Source organism: Phascolarctos cinereus, unplaced genomic scaffold (assembly GCF_003287225.1).
Source record: "Phascolarctos cinereus isolate Bilbo 61053 unplaced genomic scaffold, phaCin_HiC Scaffold_4;HRSCAF=312, whole genome shotgun sequence".
In the NCBI taxonomy this organism is placed as follows: Eukaryota; Metazoa; Chordata; class Mammalia; order Diprotodontia; family Phascolarctidae; genus Phascolarctos; species Phascolarctos cinereus.
In genome coordinates this window covers 396,325,359-396,342,952 of record NW_027555847.1, presented here as the reverse complement: position 1 = coordinate 396,342,952, position 17,594 = coordinate 396,325,359, and the positions used below count along the sequence as shown (strand labels likewise).

Below are 17,594 nucleotides of genomic sequence, written 5' to 3'. Positions count from 1 at the left end.
TTCCAATAGACTTTATTTTTGTGATCACTATTTCATGAGTAATTAAAAATGCTCATTTATAATTGATTTATTACAAAGGTAAGTGTGTTTTTAGTGTTGCTAATGTGCACACTTTTAGGATCTTTTGAACCTTTCTTCTACTATACCCCTGTAGACAGCCAAGGGTTGGCCAGTTTTGGTTGATCCAGTAATATAACCTTATAAAAATTTTGTTGCTCCATTAACTCTTAAACCTTTAGTCCATTTGTAGTTGCTTATTTTATTGGATGTATGTCTGTTTCTTTTGTGATTTTACATGGATTTTTAGAATTTCTCTTTTTTTCCTTATATTTTGAGACCAGTGACAAAGTGATCCCCTAGATCCCCCATCACAGTTTGCCTCAAAATGGTACATTGCTGTACATAATTCATATGACTTCTTTGCAGCTCTGATAAAGTATATACGACCAGTATTTGTATCCCGATCTGACCAGGATTCTCGAAGGAAAACTGTTGAAGAAATAAAAAGACGTGCACAATCTAATGGCAAATGGCCACAGGTAACTCGCATCTTGTTCATATTTTGAAGGACGTTATCCCTGAAAAGTGTTAAAATATGAATGAGACTAGATCAAGGAGCCAGAGCATTTCATACATAGATACCTTTTAGTAATGAAATCAGGATTATTTAGAACTGCAATTAAATTCAATGCTTTTTGAGTGTCTGAATAAATTTTAGAAGTATATGTTTTAGAAGTTGAGCAGTTCAGAACATCTGTGATTTTAGCAGCATGAGTATTCCTTCCACTGATGCAGATCACAGCCTTTCTACACCTTAGTTTTGTGAGTTGCTGTGGCCAAAAATGTTAATTATATAGTGGCTAGTTTTCTTGCATAATTTGCTAATTGACTTTGGAGAAAATTCTGATGAAGAGTTCCTAAATCCTTTCCACAATGGTAACATGGGTTCCCAAAGTTTTTACTTCTTGTTATGGCTTCAATTGTCATCTTTATGTGATTCTTTTAAAAAGTTATTAAAAATCTCTTCAGTTTTTGCTACCTTCCAGACTGAAATGAATTCCTAAGATTACTTTCAGTTTAGGAATTAGATTCTGTGCTTAATTTCTGGTGCAATACAGACTGAAATGATTTGAGAAAAATCACATTTGGGTTTGTCTTATTTGGGATGTTTCCAACTTTTAATGATACAATTATTTAGTATAAAAATGTGTGTGCATAGGTGCACTAGTACTTATGTTGTAGATTTTTGTTCCTTTTAACTGAATACTATTAAAATAAATCAGAATATTTTGATAATGGAATAATTTGAAAACTATACTTCAGTATTATTTCATGTGAATTCTGAAGTGTATATTATATAATGCTAAATTTTCTTTTTACTCCAAGATAATGATATTCCCAGAAGGAACTTGCACTAACAGGACTTGCCTCATTACCTTCAAGCCTGGTAGGCATTGTCTTCTATTTTTAAATGTTATTTTTTTCTTCTTTGGAAAGATGCATCTATTCTCAAATGTTGGTTCTTATAGTGTCATATTCTTTAATTTTTTTTATTGAAGATTTTCCATTTTAAAAGTATTATTTTACAATATTATTTAATAGATGGAAATAATCATCTTTTATTGTTACAATAACTTAATCATCTTAGAAATATTACAAAGCTAAGCCACGTGGTGAAATATGGTTTAAGAATTGCATCATATGTAAGCAGATGAGAAAGATAGGATTATATATGTGTATATGTGTATGCATGTATGGTTATTGAATTTTAAAATTTCTTTTTAGTGTAGTTCTATGCAGGAGACCATTGAAAGTAGACCCTACTTAAAGCTATATTGCTTTTATGTTATTTCTTTAAAAGGTCAAAGTTAGATATCCAGTGTTTCAATCTATAACAGGCTTCTGATTTGATCTTACTGCTTCATGAATCAGTACTTGCTGATTGATAATAGTAGAGCACTTTTGGATATAAAATGTAAAGAAGTATGCATTACTGTTAGATGCTTATGTGCCCATTATTTGACATAGTATGGTATAAATGGTAGTCTATGTATGAATTAGAATTCCACTGGGTTTTTACTGGATATCCACACAACTCACTATAGTGTAAATTGAACCTATTATTATTGAGACGTTTTAAAAGCCAGTGTTATGAGTAAACCACAAGCCTTTAATGTTCTAAATATTTTTCATGCTGATCCTTAGAAATAAAACTCTGAGTTAAATTATGTGCAGTTGATTCTAGAACATTATCATATCCCAATAGCTTTAAAGGTCTGTGTTGCTATAGATTCTAAAATTCTCATATGTGTGTGTATGTGTGTTTTGTGTGTGTGTGTGTGTGTATACATAAACAAGTATGACACTGTATATATTACATGTATGTGTGCAAACACACATGTACACACATACATTACAGGCAAGTCATTTTATTCTATGGGCCTAAGTTTTCTCATTTATAAAATAACAGGGTTGCGTTAGATGATCCCAAAGTTCCTTACTACTTTAAATCCAATATAGCTACATATATAGACTTGTCTTATTTTCTTATGGCTGTCAGAACAGTTTGTCTACTGTTTCTAACTGAATTAGTTTAGTGCATGAACAAATCAGTTCCACAAAAGTATCTCTCTCACTGACATCATTGAAGTCTACTGTTTTAAATGTTCACTAAACAATTTAGAAATATTTCTTCCACCCTTGTCTCTATAGTTTACTTATTCTCATGTTTATATCTACTTTTGCTCAAGTATGAATAGTTTAAATATATCACTCTGAACCCTCTATTTTAGTCCACAGAGCAATTTTAATTGTCCACCCTAACTAAAACTTGTTGCTAGATCTGGCTGGAATAAACTACCAGAAGCATTTAAATAAACACTCAAAGGTATTGTAATTACTGGAAAAGAGGATCTGTAGATGCCACTGATAGACTAATATTTTTTAATAGCCTATATGCTGTGCTTTGATTTTATTCATACACAACAAAGCAATGTATGAAGTAATATGAAGAAGTAACATCTGCAATATTAACAGCTAAAAATTGCTAGTTCAACCTATAATTTATTATAATTAAGACATTTTGCTAGTAACCATTTAGCAATTTTGGAAACACAATATATAAAAACAACCTAGCAACTTGGTATAGTAGGTACAAATCCATTTATTATAAGAAGATGGTGTCTCATTGAAGAGACATCATATAACACATAATTTAATGCTATCTCTTATAATCATGGAACTAAAATGCTCATTTTTGGCTTCAGACATAAGCTGATTACAAAGGACTAATTGACTTTTATACCTTATAGAATATTCTTTGCTTAAAAAAAATTAAGTTAGAATTTTGAAAGGAAGTTTAACTGACTTATGGGAAGGAAAAAAATGCAGATTATGAGCAAGAGGGGGAAAAGTTTTTGCTGCTTATATTCCACGTTAGGCATATAGATGGTATCCAGTATTTTTTTTTTACTTGAAATGACTCCAGAGACAATAGAGTATGATGGATAGAATTCTAAACTTGGAGTCAGGAAGACCTGGTTTTGAAACTTGCTTCAAATGCTTCCTAGCTGTGTGACTCTGAGCAAGTTATTCAACCTCTCACAAGTTTTCTCATCTATAAAATACAGGTGCTAATGCCTGTAGTTGTTACTTTATAGGGTTACTCTGATGACCAAATGTGGCGATGTATGTAAATTGCTTTGTGAACCTTAAAGTTCTAAGTATGTCAGCTATTAAGGAATTTAATTCAGGCAACCTGGAAAAAAAACCAGTTGGTCTAGATACATAGTCTATATTAATTCAAATACTTGCTAAGTTCTTAATTGTACTTATTGAAATACTCTCTAGGTGCTGAGGATTAAAAGATAAAAAAGAAATAGCTTATATTATGTGGAGAAGTTTTTATTAATGGTTCTAACCATCATCCAGTAAAAATCAAGTAGTATTCTATTTTAATTCAATAAGAAGATAAGCCAGGGGATTAAGAAGCTTAGTTATATTGAAAGCTAAATTTAAGAGTATTGACTTTGTTTGGAGTGATTTATTTTAATTTGTTATCTTTAATGTGTTCATATTTTCTTATAAGGTACCAATGCAGGGGCAAGGTAGGGAAAATCCAGAGTCAGAAATGCAGCCCAGCGAGTAAGATATGGCTGGTCTAAGTGTCCTCTTCAAAATGGTGATTGAAGGAGAAACCAGTTGATCAGAGGGAGAGACTACAGGGACAAATGGTACTTCCAGTATGAAAAACCCAGAGGTATAGTGAAACTTTAGGGTGGAAGAGATTTCTAGGACATGACAGAGAAAGTCTGGAAAGTCAAAGAGTATAGCCCAGAGTGGAATGTAAGTAGTAGAATGTAAGCTCCTTGAAGGCAAGAGCTGTCTTTACTTTTGACTATGTTTCCACCATCTAGCACATATAGTAGGAGCTTACTAAATGCTTGTTGAATGAATTATGGTTGTTACAGATTTAGAGGGAGCAGGGTATCAGGGAATTCTTTTTTGAGAGAAGTACATTTCAGGTGGCTTTAAAAAATGGGTAGAAATAAAATGACTTAAGAAGGAGAAGGAGGAGATTCCAGTCACAGGAAAGAGAGTGAACATAAGTATAGTTAAAAGGTGGCATGTGATGTGTTTAGACAGTAGGCCAATTTAGCTGAAAGGTGGGTGGTAATGTAATAATAATAGTAGTTAGGATTTATATGGTGCTTTGTTTTGCAGAACACTTTTAAAATGTTATCTGATTTTATCCCCACAACAAACCTGTGAAGTAGATGTTGTTATTATCACATAATGAGGAAATTACAAATGAGGAAATAGGGGCAGACAGAGGTTAAGTGACTTCCCCAGGGTCACCTAGCTAAGTGTCTGAGGCTAAATATGAACTCTGCTCTTTTCAGCCCCACGTCCAACACTTATCTACTGTGCCATTTCACTGCCTGTCTTATGAAATGAAGCTTTAATGGTATTGGACTGCAGGAAATTTTGAATGTCAGGTGAAGATATCTGAACTTCATTTGGGAGGCAGTCTGAACCACTTGAAATTTTTACCAGAGCAGTAACATGACCATTTATAACTTTAAGAACGTTATTCTGACAGTGGTATCATGAAAGATGGATTAGAGAGGGGAAAAGTAGAAGTAAGAGAATCTGTTAAGAGATTGTAGTGGTAGTCCAGCGGGTGACAATTAAGACCACTGGCGTGGTAGCAATGAGAACAAACAGGAAGATGTGGCTGCTAGAGATATTATGGAGGTGGAATCAGTAGGACTTGGTAACTGATTCCATATGAGCAGTGATACAAAGCAAAAATCAAAGATAATTCCAAAGCTAAAAAATGAGAAATTGAGTGGTGGTGCCACAGACTGAAACAAGTTTGGGATAGGTAAGCTCGATTTGGGGATGTGTTGAGTTTGAGGTGGCAGTGATTCATCTAGGTGGAGATCTACTGAAAGCAGCTGGAGATGTGGGATCTGGAGCTCAGAAAAGAAGGTGGGCCTGGAGATAGAGATTTAGGGGTCATTTAAATAGAGGTGATAACTAGAGACATCAGAGTGAATGAAATCTCCAAAGGAGAGAGTATAAAAAGAGGGCCAAGAGGAGAGAATCCAGAGCTAGATGCCAGAAGGGGTCCTTAGGAGTCATGTTGTTTAACTCCCTCATTTTACAGATTATTTGGAAAAAAAAAAAGCCCAGGGAGGTTGAGTGACATGTACAGGTAGTATAGATCAGGGGTAGAATTTAAACCCAGGTCTTCTTACTCTTTCCATTGTATCATGCTGCCCAGAACAATGGGATAGGTTATGAGATAAATGAAGCAAGGAAGCATGGGCCTGGGGTTAAAGAAGAACTGATTAGTATAAGAATGAGAGTTTGGATATATTGTTTGCACCTAAGGCAATGAAAGTAGATAATTAAAATGGGAGAGCCAGTCTAACAGGAGGCAGCTGCTGTGGCTGTGGCATGCCTTGTAGGCAGAATTTTGCTAGTCATGCACTTACAAAGTTACTGTGCCTCAGATTTTGTAGTAGAATTTGAAATTGTTTTAGACAGTACCTCTGTGAAATCTCTTCCCCATAGGATATTACTACTGCTTCCACTTAAATGTTGATCTTCTAGGCTCTGGGTGAGAGGGCAAGAGAGCTGAAATGAACAACCATTGAAATCAGAATAAAGGGAAAGGGAAAACTTGTTCCCAGTTATACCACTAAGTGTACATGTAAATAGCGATCAAGTTTCGTTTAACAGAAACTTCTTCGTTATGCATGTCTTTTTTTATGATGCCCTATTTTAATATGTAGTATTTTTATGTAAGTCTCAAAAGCTAATGGAATTAAGAAAGTAAAAGCTGTTTTTAGGAGCTTATTGTTTAGTTGGAGAGAGAAGGTCAAAGCAATATATGGAAATAAAAGACAAATAACAGAAACATATTGAGGCATAGTGGCATTACTTAATTAGTTCTTCTGATGGAGAAAAGCATCAAAAAGCAGGTAAACCATTATGCCATTCCATTAGTGAAGAGAGCAAGAGGAGAGTGTCTCCAAGAATTTCAACCCTGAGCAGAGGCCACCATTCTCATTCAGAGGGATGGATTGTAAAGTGAGCAAAGAAGAAATTTTGTTGTCATTCCTTGCCATGCTACCTGAATCAAGGCTGATGAGTCTCATATTGCATGTGGGTGATCTTAAATACTAATCCATATGTAAGACAAATGACATTTATTTATTTATTTATTTATTTGATTTTGCATAATGAAGCCAAAGTCTAGTGGCAGTAAGAGTTGCATAAATGAGTTTCTGGACCAGATGGGGTTACTTTGACTAGGCTTCATAAAGATAGTGAATTATTTGAGCACTGTTTCAGAGGAGAAAAAGAATGGCTTTTAATGGAGGTATATCAAGGAAGGCTTTCCAGAAGGTGCCATGTATATAATGCCTTGAAGAAGGAAATAGCTGGTGATGTTCAGGGGACAGTTGCTTTGCTTGGACAAGAAGAGATCATAATGTATAAATAAGGATGTCTTTATTTGCTACCACCCTACAAACATCTACAAGAATTTGTGAGTTCAGAGTATGAAAAGGACCTTACAATACTGCTATGAAATTCATAGTAGTGGAATTTAATACGGCAGTGACATCTACTTACAAGTTTTGACAATTCAAAAAGACATGTTTGAACTCTGAGGTACCAACTCATACTCATCAGATTGGCTAAGATGACAGAAAAGGAAAATTACAAATGCTGGCCACGATGTGAGAAAATAGGTATGCTAACACAAGGTTGGTAGATCCGTGAACTAGTCCAACCACCCTGGAGACAATTGGAACTGTGCCCAAAGGGCTATAAAACTGTGCAGACTCTTTAACCTGGCAATACCACTACTAGGTCTATACCCAAAAGAGTTAAAGGAAAAGGACTCACATGTACAGAAATATTTATAGCAGCTCTTTTTGGAGGCAAAGAATTGGAAATTGAGAGGATACCCATCAGTTGGGGAATGGCTGAACAAGTTGTGGTATATAAATGTAATGGAATACTATTGTGCTATAAAAAATGATAAGCATGATGCTTTAAAAAAAATCTGGGAAGAATTATACAAAGCGTTGCAGACAAAGGGAGAAGAACCTGGAGAACAATCAATACAGTAATAGCAATGTTGTAATGATGATCAAGTGTGAAAGACCTAGTAACTTTGATCAGTAAAATGATCCATCACAACTCCAAAGGACTCAAGGTATGAAATGCTATTTGCCTCCAGATAGAAGACTGATGAATTCAGAATGTAGATTGAGTCATATTTTTTTTCTTTATTTTTCTTGGTTTTGTTTTTTTCAGAACTTGGCTAATATGGAAATATGTTTTCCATATTATATTTCTACTCATATTATATGTAATATACATGCATATTATATGTATATGTTTGTTTATTTATATTTTTATATATCATCTCTCTTTATATAATTGGACCATTCCACAGACCTCTGCCTAACATGATTTTTATGTAATACAAATTTATCCCTACACACCAACTTTTAGTCTATATAACAAAGATATATACAAAATAATACTTTTACGTAAGTTATAAAATGTACTAAAATGCAGGCATACTAAATGTACTATGATAATAAACAGAATTATGAAATGAAAGCTGAAGTGAATGATAAAGTATGAACAGTACTGTACAGCAAAGTTAATATAGGTATGCACTATGTTGCCCCCCTTTCCCACCCAATGCATCTGGTCTCTCTCATTGGTAATTAGCTGAACAACTTATTTTTTTTAATGACACTATCAAGAAATATTTTGACAGTGGCTCTTTTTTTCCTCATATCTGATGATTGAAAACAATATTATCCTCCACTAGTCTTTGAACTTTTAAAAATCTTGAAGTATTTGAATCTACTTTTTCATACAAGAAAAAAATTCACTGAAGTGATGAAATGCTTCTGCCAGCTGTGTATTTGTGAACCTTGGGTTCTGAAGCTTCCCTTTCTTCTTCTGCAATCTTTGTGGCTAGGCTAGCAGCTCAGTCAGATCCTCATTTGACAGTTCTTCTCCAGGTGACTCAGTCAACCCCCTCCCTCATCATTCTCATCCACTTCTAGCTCCAATTATTTTAATTTACTAATTATTAATAAATTATTGTTATCAATTCTGATAATTTTGCAATCTTGTTACTCCTTCAGACATTTCATCTTTTTCAAATACATGAAAGTCAAGAACAAACTGTGGGCACACTTTTTTCCAAACTCTCTTCATACATGTTTCTGTTAAATCTTTCCGTACCTTTCAGAATTCTTTACATAAAGTTGAATTTGAATAATGCAAATTTATATAAATCAAAAACTGTATACAGAATATATGTGTGTGTGTGTGTGTATGTATATATAAATTAATATAAAGTAATTTGAGGAAGAAGATCACAAGGCACTAGGGGAAGCAGGAGAGCCTTCGTGTACCAGATGCTGCTTGAGCAGAGTCATGAAGGAGAAGAAAGAATTCTAAGAGGTATCAGTGAGGAGAGAGAACATTCCAAGGTGTAGGAGACTTTCTATGCAAAGGCACAGAGATTGAAAGTGTGTGAGAAGTCCAATTTGGCGAGACTAGAATGCAGGAAGGGCAGGAATAATAAGACTGAAAAGACAAGTTGGGACTGGGTTGTGAATGGCTTTAAACAAACCAACAAGATATTTTATCCTTAATAGAAAGCTACTTTTTATTGAGTAGGGGAGTAACATAATTAGACCTGTGCTTTAGAAAAATTACTTTGGCAGCTAAGTAGAGGATTAATTGAAGTAGAGAAGAGATGTTAGGAAAGGAGAAAAATTAGGAGGCTGTTATAATAAGCCATGTTAAAAGCCTAAAACCACAGAGCTCCAGTCACACATCAGGAATTTCCTGTTGGAAATCTATTACAAAATGACCTGTACACGCCTCAAAATAGGCATTTGCAAAAGAAAAGTCACTTCTCCCCATAAAGCTAGCCCTGATCCAAAATTCTCTTTTGCTATTGAAACTCTTCCAGTTGCCCAGATTTGGAGCCGTATTATCATCCTCAACATTTTCCCCTGCCTCTCATGGCTACCCCTTAGCTAGTCATTTGCCAACTCTTATTGATTCTACCCTTACAATACCTCTAACATGCATTTCCTTTTTTCTACTCTCACAACCAGCATCACTCTAATTTAGGGTTTCATTACTTCTCAATGGTACTGTTTTAGCAGTACAATTCCTTCCTCTGGCCTTGGATATTATTTTGGCTTTCAGTCTCTCTCTTGTTCAATCCATACTCTGCACAGCCACGAAAAGTCTTCTCAAAAAATAAACTGACCACGTCACTGCCTACTCAAAAGCCTTTAGTGGCTCCTTGTTAACCTCTAGGATGAAGTACAGTTGCTATTAAAACCCTTTATTACTGTTCCAACCTCTCTGGAGAGCAAGTTGGAATTATGCCCAGAGGGCAATCAAACTGTGCATAGCCGATGACCCAGCAATACCACTTCTAGGTCTGATCCCGAAGAGATCATAACAAGGGGAAAAGGACCCACATGTACAAAAATATTTATAAGAGCTCTCTTTGTGGTAACAAAGAATTGGGAATTGAAGGGATGCGCATTGATTGGGGAATGGTTGAACAAGATGTGGTATATGAATGTAATGGAATATCATTGTGCTATAAGAAATGATAAGCAGGCAGAGTGAATTCAGAAAAACCTGGAAAGACTGACATGAACTGATACCGAATGAAGTGAGCAGAACCAGGAAAACACTGTGCACAGTAACAGCAAGATTGTGTGATAATCACCTATGATAGACTTAGCTCTTCTCAGCAGTACAATGATCTAAGACAATTCCAAAAGACATGATGGAAAATTCTATCCATATCCAGAGAAAGAACTATAAAGCCTGAATGCAGATCGAAGCATACCATTTTCATCTTTCTTTGGTTTTTATTTTTCATGGTTTTTCCCTTTTGTTCCACTTCTTCTTTAATAACATGACTAATGTGGAACTATGTTTATATGATTGCACATTATAACCTATATCAGATAGCTAGCCGTCTTGGGGAGGGGGTTAGTGCAAAAGGAAGGGAGAAAAATTTGGAACTCAAAATTTTATACAAAAATGAATATTAAAATCTTTATATGTAATTGGAAAAAATAAAATACTACTTACCAAAAAAATAAAAAGCCCTTCACAACCTAGTACCAACATACTTTTATAGGCTCATTTCACTTTGTTCTTCTTCATGAATTATATGTTCCATTTAAACACAAATATTTGCTGTTATTCTAATTCAATACTATTTCTTTTGTGCCTGTGCCTTTGAATAAATTGCCTCCGATCTCTGAAATATACCTCCTCATCTCTGCCTCTTAGACTCCCTAGCCTCCTTCAAACTCCAGCTCATGTTTCATTTCCTACATGAAGCCTTTTCTTTTTTTTTCCCATTCTTTCAGACTTTTTTTTATTTTTTTAATATAAATTTGTTTATTTTTAGTTTTCAACATTCACTTCCACAAATTTTTGAGTTCCAACTTTTTCACCCCATCTCCCCCCTCCCCCCCCAAGATGGCATGCATTCTGAATATCCCTTCCCCTAGTCTGTCCTCTCTTCTATCTCTCCTACCCCCTTCTCTTATCCCCTTCCCCTCCTATTTTCCTGTAGGGCAGGATAGACTTCTGTACCCCATTTCCTGTATTTCTTATTTCCCAGTAGCATGTGAAAACTTTTTTTTAAACATATGTTTTTAACACTTTAGGTTTCAAATTTTATCTCTTCTTCCCTCCCCACCCACCCTCATTGAAAAGGCAAGCAACTCAATATAGGTTGTACATGTGCAGTTATGCAAAACACGTCCATAGTAGACATGTTGTGAAAAACTAACTCTATTTCCCTTAATCCTGTCCTGCCCTACCATTTATTCTATTCTTTCTTTTGACCCTGTCCTTCCCCAGAAGTATTTCCTTCTGATTACCCTCTTTCCCAATCTGCCCTCCTCTCTATCATCCCCCTTCTCTCTTGTCCCCTTCTTTCCCCTGTTTTCCTATAGGGTGAGACAGATTTCCATACCCAATTGAATGTGTATGTTATTCCCTCCTTAAGCCAAATCCTATGAGAATAAGATTCACTCATTCCCTCTCACCTTCCCCCGTTTCTCCTCCACTGTAAGAGCCTTTTCTTTTCTTTTTTTGTGAGATAATTTACCCCATTCTACCTCTCCCTTTCTTCTTCTCCTAGTATAATCTTCTCTCATCCCTTAATTTTATTCTCCAGATATGACCCCTTAATCTTCAACTCACCCTGTGCCCTCTATCTATCTATCTATCTATCTATCTATCTATCTATCTATCTATCTATACATACATACAATTTTTTTCCTCCAACTACCCTAATACTGACAAAGGTCTCATGAGTTATAAATATCATCTTTCCATGCAGGAATGTAAACAGTTCAACCTTAATAAGTCTCTTATGATTTCTCCTTCCTGTTTACCTCTTCATGTTCCATTGAGTCCTGTATTTGAAAGTCAAATTTTCTATTCAGCTCTGGTCTTTTCATCAAGAATGCTTGAAAGTCCTCTATTTCACTGAATGACCATTTTTTCCCCTGAAGGATTATACTCAGTTTTGCTGGGTAGGTGATTCTTGGTTGTAATCCTATCTCCTTTGCCCTCTGGAATATTATATTCCATGCCCTGCTGTCCTTTAATGTAGAAGCTGCTAAATCTTGTGTTATCCTGATTGTGTTTCCACAGTACTTGAATTGTTTCTTTCTGGCAGCTTGTAATATTTTCTCCTTGACCTGGGAACTCTGGAATTTGGCTATAATATTCCTAGGAGTTTTCCTTTGGGGATCTCTTTCAGGAGGAGATCTGTGGATTCTTTCAATTTCTATTTTGCCCTCTGGTTCTACTATATCAGGGCAGTTTTCCTTGATAATTTCTTGAAAGATGATGTCTAGGCTCTTTTTTTGATCATGGCTTTCAGATAGTCCAATAATTTTTAAATTCTCTCTCCTGGATCTATTTTCCAGGTCAGTTGTTTTTCCAGTGAGATATTTCACATTGTTTTCTAATTTTTCATTCTTTTGGATTTGTTTTACAGTGTCTTGATTTCTCATAAAGTCACTAGCTTCCAATTGCTCTATTCTAATTTTTAAGGAAGTATTTTCTTCAGTAAGCTTTTGGACTTCCTTTTCCATTTGGCCAATTTTTCTTTTTAGGGCATTTTTCTCCTCATTGGCTTTTTGGACCTCTTTTGCCATTTGGGTTAGGCTATTTTTAAGGTGTTATTTTCTTCAGTTTTTTGGGTCTCCTTTAGGAAGCTGTTGACTTGTTTTTCATGATTTTCTTGCATCACTCTCATTTTTCTTCCCAGTTTTTCTCTGCTTCCCTTACTTCTCAAAATCCCTTTTGAGCTCTTCCAAGGCCTGTGACTGATTTCATATTTTTCTTGGAGGCTTTGGATGTAGGAGCTTTGACTTTGTTGTCTTCTTCTGGTTGTATGTTTTGATCTTCTTTTTCACCAAAGTAAGATAATATAGTCTGACTCTTTTTGCACTGCTTGCTCATGATCCTGGCCAATTGCTTGAGTTTTAAACTCTTTGTTAAGGTATGAGTCTGCTTCCAATGTGGAGAATGTACGGTCCCAAGCCTCGGGGGTTTGTACAGCTGTTTCAAGAGATACTTGTAGGGACCTGTAAATTTTCAGTTCTTGCAAAGTGGTATGATAAGGGGTGAGGTGTTTACTCCTTTCCTAGCCTGTGACCACCAAGTACTCCTTTCTGTCCTGTGACTGTGAGAAGGGTTTTCTCTCCACAGCCATTACAAGCTCCACCACGCCAGCACTCCTCCTCACCCCAGAACTGTGACCCAGATCCAAACAGGGGTAAAGCAAGAGATTTCTGCCTCAGCACTGGCAAAGAGATCCCTGCAATCCCTCTCTGATCAGCCACTGGATTCCCCCTCAGTCTATGGGCTGGAAGCTCGGGAAGCAGCTGGGCCCCCTCCCACCCCCTCCAGGGTCGCGCTGTTGGGGAATGGAGCTGACTTTTGCCACTGACCTTCTAAGTTGTCTTTGGCATTTGTGGATTGAGGAGTCTGAAAACCTCCACAGCTGGCTGAGATTCAGTCCTCTGAGGCCTGCTCCAGGTTCCCTCCGGCCTGCGCGCTCCTGCTGCACTGCTGCACTCCCAGCCCAGCACAATATACCTTTCTGATCAACCATCCAGGTTGTCTTGGGCTGGAAATTTGTTTCACTCTGCCTTTTTGTGGGTTCTGCTTCAGAATTTGTTTAGAGCCATTTTTTATGAGTATTTGGAGGGGTTTAGGGGAGAGCTCAAGCAAGTCACTGCTTTCACTCCACCATCTTGGCTCCACCTCCATGAAGCCTTTTCTAATCCCCCTATTTATTAGATTCCCTTCTCAAATAATCATGCATATATTTACACGTTTACAGATTGTATCCCCAGTACAATGTAAGCTTCTTGAGGACAGGGCCCCTTTTTTTTGTCTTCCTATTCTTAGTTTCTAGAACATAGCATGTTTAATATGTTCTTATTGGATTTAATGGTGTAGACATTCGATAATTGATAATGATGATAAATTGACATCTTCCTTCCTCTGGCCTTAACTTATACTTCATCTATTCCCTTTTTTACTCATCCCTTATTTTATCCACTGCCTACTTTTTCCTACCCTTCCTCTTCCTCTCTCAGTCTTTAATCTATTTTTTTATTCATTGTTCAGGTCCTTCCAAGTTTCTCTCTTCCCATTACAAGTTAGAAGTATTAATATATAATAAATAATATGTCACTTATGTATGTATATATCTGCATAAAGTATGCTGTACCTTTCAAACCCCTTTTATATGGAATAGTTTAGTGATGAAATGGGCAAAACAAGTATTTTTCTGTGAAGAGAAAGGGAAAGTATGAAGGAAAAGATTTATATTGACTGTTGAAAGATATGGCATCACCATTGTTATTAGATAAACATTCTTAAACCAAAAGAGAGCAGGAAGAGAACTTGATTTTAGTAAAAACTGCTAATATATGTGTTTGGAAAAACTCAGCTTTCAGATAGGATTTGAAACAGATTGAGACATAAAATGAACTATGATGTATTTATAAATTCATCACTTTGTGAATGATGTAGAATGATCCTTTGCTCGTATGTAAACAGTATGATGTTTTAAGGAGGCAGAAAAAGAACTTTCATTAATTTTTTTTTAAACTGAAGAAATGCAAAGAAACAAATTCAGACACCAAAGAATGTATTGACTTCTTCAGAATTAGAATGTATTGTGATACATCAACTCATTCACATAGAAGTATTTTGTAACTGAAGAGGGGGAGGGAGGGAGGGAGGGGGAGAGAGAGAGAGAGAGAGAGAGAGAGAGAGAGAGAGAGAGAGAGAGAGAGAGAGAGAGAGAGAGAGAGAGAGAGAGAATAAACATTTAGTGACGGAGGGATAATTTTAAAAGGACTGTTGATCTGGTTGGGGAAATTGGAGGAGTTACATACAGCTTTTTAAATGAAAGATGAGACTGAGAGTCAAAAAAATCTCTCATTTTAGCCATTGACTAGAAGTAGGAATTAGGTATAGGCACTTGAGAAGAACCTGGGGAGGTGGGATGAAAAAACTGTTGGAGCTGTGACAGTTAGAAGCAGTCATCTGACAAAAGGCTTCAGGTAAATGATTCCTGATTAGTGGGAGAGAAAATTGATCTCACTGGTCAAGCATGTGGCAGCTATGCATTACCCTTTAGTACCACCTAGATTTGAAGTGAGGAGAAACTTTTCGTAAAGGCCTGTTGCTCTCTGCTGCCACCTCTGGCATGAGAAGGAAAACCAGATGAGGCTTTGCAAATGCTTTAGTATCCTGGTGACTTGACTAGGTTTTTGAGTTGTCTTGCTATAAGCCCCATTCTAATTGGGCACCATAGCATCTGGATGCATGGATAACTGGCTTGACTGGTATGTGTAGCCCAAAGATAGCTAGTCTGATAAGCTTACTGATTTTCTGGGTTAAAGAGAAGTGCTGTATATGTTAAGAGGTAAAACTTTTTAAATACACTTTTAAGTGTGATGGTGAATTGCAAGGGCTTGTGAGTGCTATGTTTGAGTAGAGAAGAGAGGAAAAAACAGTTTGTCCAGATGAAGAGTGGGAAAGAGCCATTCAGTGGGTGAATAGTGATGAACGGCCAGTTTGCTGAGAAGCAAATTTTTTTGTGGTAGACATGTTCCTGAATGGATTAATGACATCAAATCCAATAGTTCAGAGTTGTGTTTTACCCTAAACATATAGGTCTTCCTCTCTGATGTGTGTCCCTGACAGGTTTCTATGTATGTGCCCACTCTTCACCATAGACAATGAATGTATTGATTGGAGAGTGTGATTCAGGTTTATATATATATATAATTTCTATGATCACCTAAATATCCATGATATTATTATTTCTTTCACCTTTTTGTTAAATAAATGGTTATGTTAAAGATCTAAGACTGTTATTATTGTGAACATATGGTTGCATAAAAGATTATGTACTACATGAGTGTACCTGTGTAAGTGGCTGGTTATATAGATATTTCTACCTACAAATGCATCAGTTAGGGGATCAGAAGCTGGAGTGGTGAGTAGAAGTGCATTTTCCCTTAACAAGGTTACCCCTAGCACCCTGAGAGAATGTGAGGATAACTGTCTTTCTCTTAGAATCTAGGCCTGCCAGACAAGGGCAGGTTAGAGTTAGCAGACCAAATCAGAGAGTAATGGGCACTTTCTAGTAATGGCACACCAGAGTGAGAAGTGTGAGGTCCTTACAGATCCTTGTGGTTTTCTATACACGCTGTGACTGCTCTATTTTTATTATATACATGTACTGGAAAATAAAGGGGTACCTGGAAAAAAATTGGATTTGGTGTGGACAAAACTAGATTTGTGATCACACAAATGGCACTGTTAATGTAGATATGAATTGTTCCAGCCCTTCTAATAAGGAATTTGTGCCTATGTCCCCAAAGTCACTAAACTGTGCATACTCTTTGACTCAGGAATACCACTTCTAGGCATATACTCCCTGTATGTGCAAGAATATGTGTATCACCTCTCAAAAACAAAACTGAAAACTAAGAGGATACTCACAAATTGAGGAATGGCTGAACAAAATAGCATATATTAATATAATAGAATATTATTGTTTTATAATAAATATGACATTTCAGAATTGAAGATCTCTTTGAACTTGATATAGAGTGAAGTGAGCAGAATTAGGAGAAAAAAAATACAAATGCCAATTTATAATGAAAATCTTTGAAAGACTAAAACTCTGATCAAAGCAATGACAAATCACAGTACCCAGAGGACCAGAGATGAAGCATTCTATATACACCTCCTACCAGAGAGGCTACAGACTTAAAATGCAGAATGAGAAATAGAATTTTAGACTGGCCAGTGTGGGAGTTTGTTTTGCTTGAATATGTATGTTTGTTATGAGGGTTTCCTTTTTCCTTCATTTATTTATTCTTAATGGTTGGTAAAGTAGGAGGGAGATGAAATAAATGCTTATTAATTGGAAAAGTAAAAGGAATAATTAACTGTGAAAACTTTGCATGTTATTATGACCACAAACATTGTTGCTGGAATAAGAGGGCTTTTTCTTTATGAGTTCATTCAGTTCACTGGAGAATACTTGTTACATTTCCCAGGAATTAAAATTAATTTGTAGTAATTTCATTTAATGCCTTCAACTTTACCTTTGACTTTTCATTCTTGAGCAATTGTCTCTTCTCATTTCAAAAATCTACATATTGATATTTGTGTATTTGAATAAGATTTTTTTTTATATTTTATAATTTGAACATCAGAGAGTTGAGCTATTTCTAAAAATGCAAATGACCTTTGTTGATAGGCTAATCTGTGAGCGCTTGAAATTTAAGCCTGTTACGTAGCATAAAGCTGAAGGGCTGTTACTAGACACAAGAGCCTCCATCCCTCAGGAAGTGAAACATATAGTAGTATAATTTCATCTTGCTGACACATTGCTTTTTCTTAAAAAAACAACAACCTACATCTAGAAGGTTTATATCAAT

The 17,594-nt window shown here is 35.9% G+C and overlaps 1 protein-coding gene across 1 annotated transcript in view; it reads left to right on the top strand.

Moving 5' to 3' along the window:
* Positions 1–17,594, top strand: part of LPCAT1 (lysophosphatidylcholine acyltransferase 1) — a 161,838-nt gene that overhangs the window by 81,127 nt on the left and 63,117 nt on the right. Inside the window, exons 4-5 of the mRNA XM_020976707.2 lie at positions 427–539; positions 1,387–1,447. Of these exons, the coding sequence (XP_020832366.1) occupies positions 427–539; positions 1,387–1,447 (174 nt within the window). The remainder of the gene's footprint in view (positions 1–426; positions 540–1,386; positions 1,448–17,594) is intronic.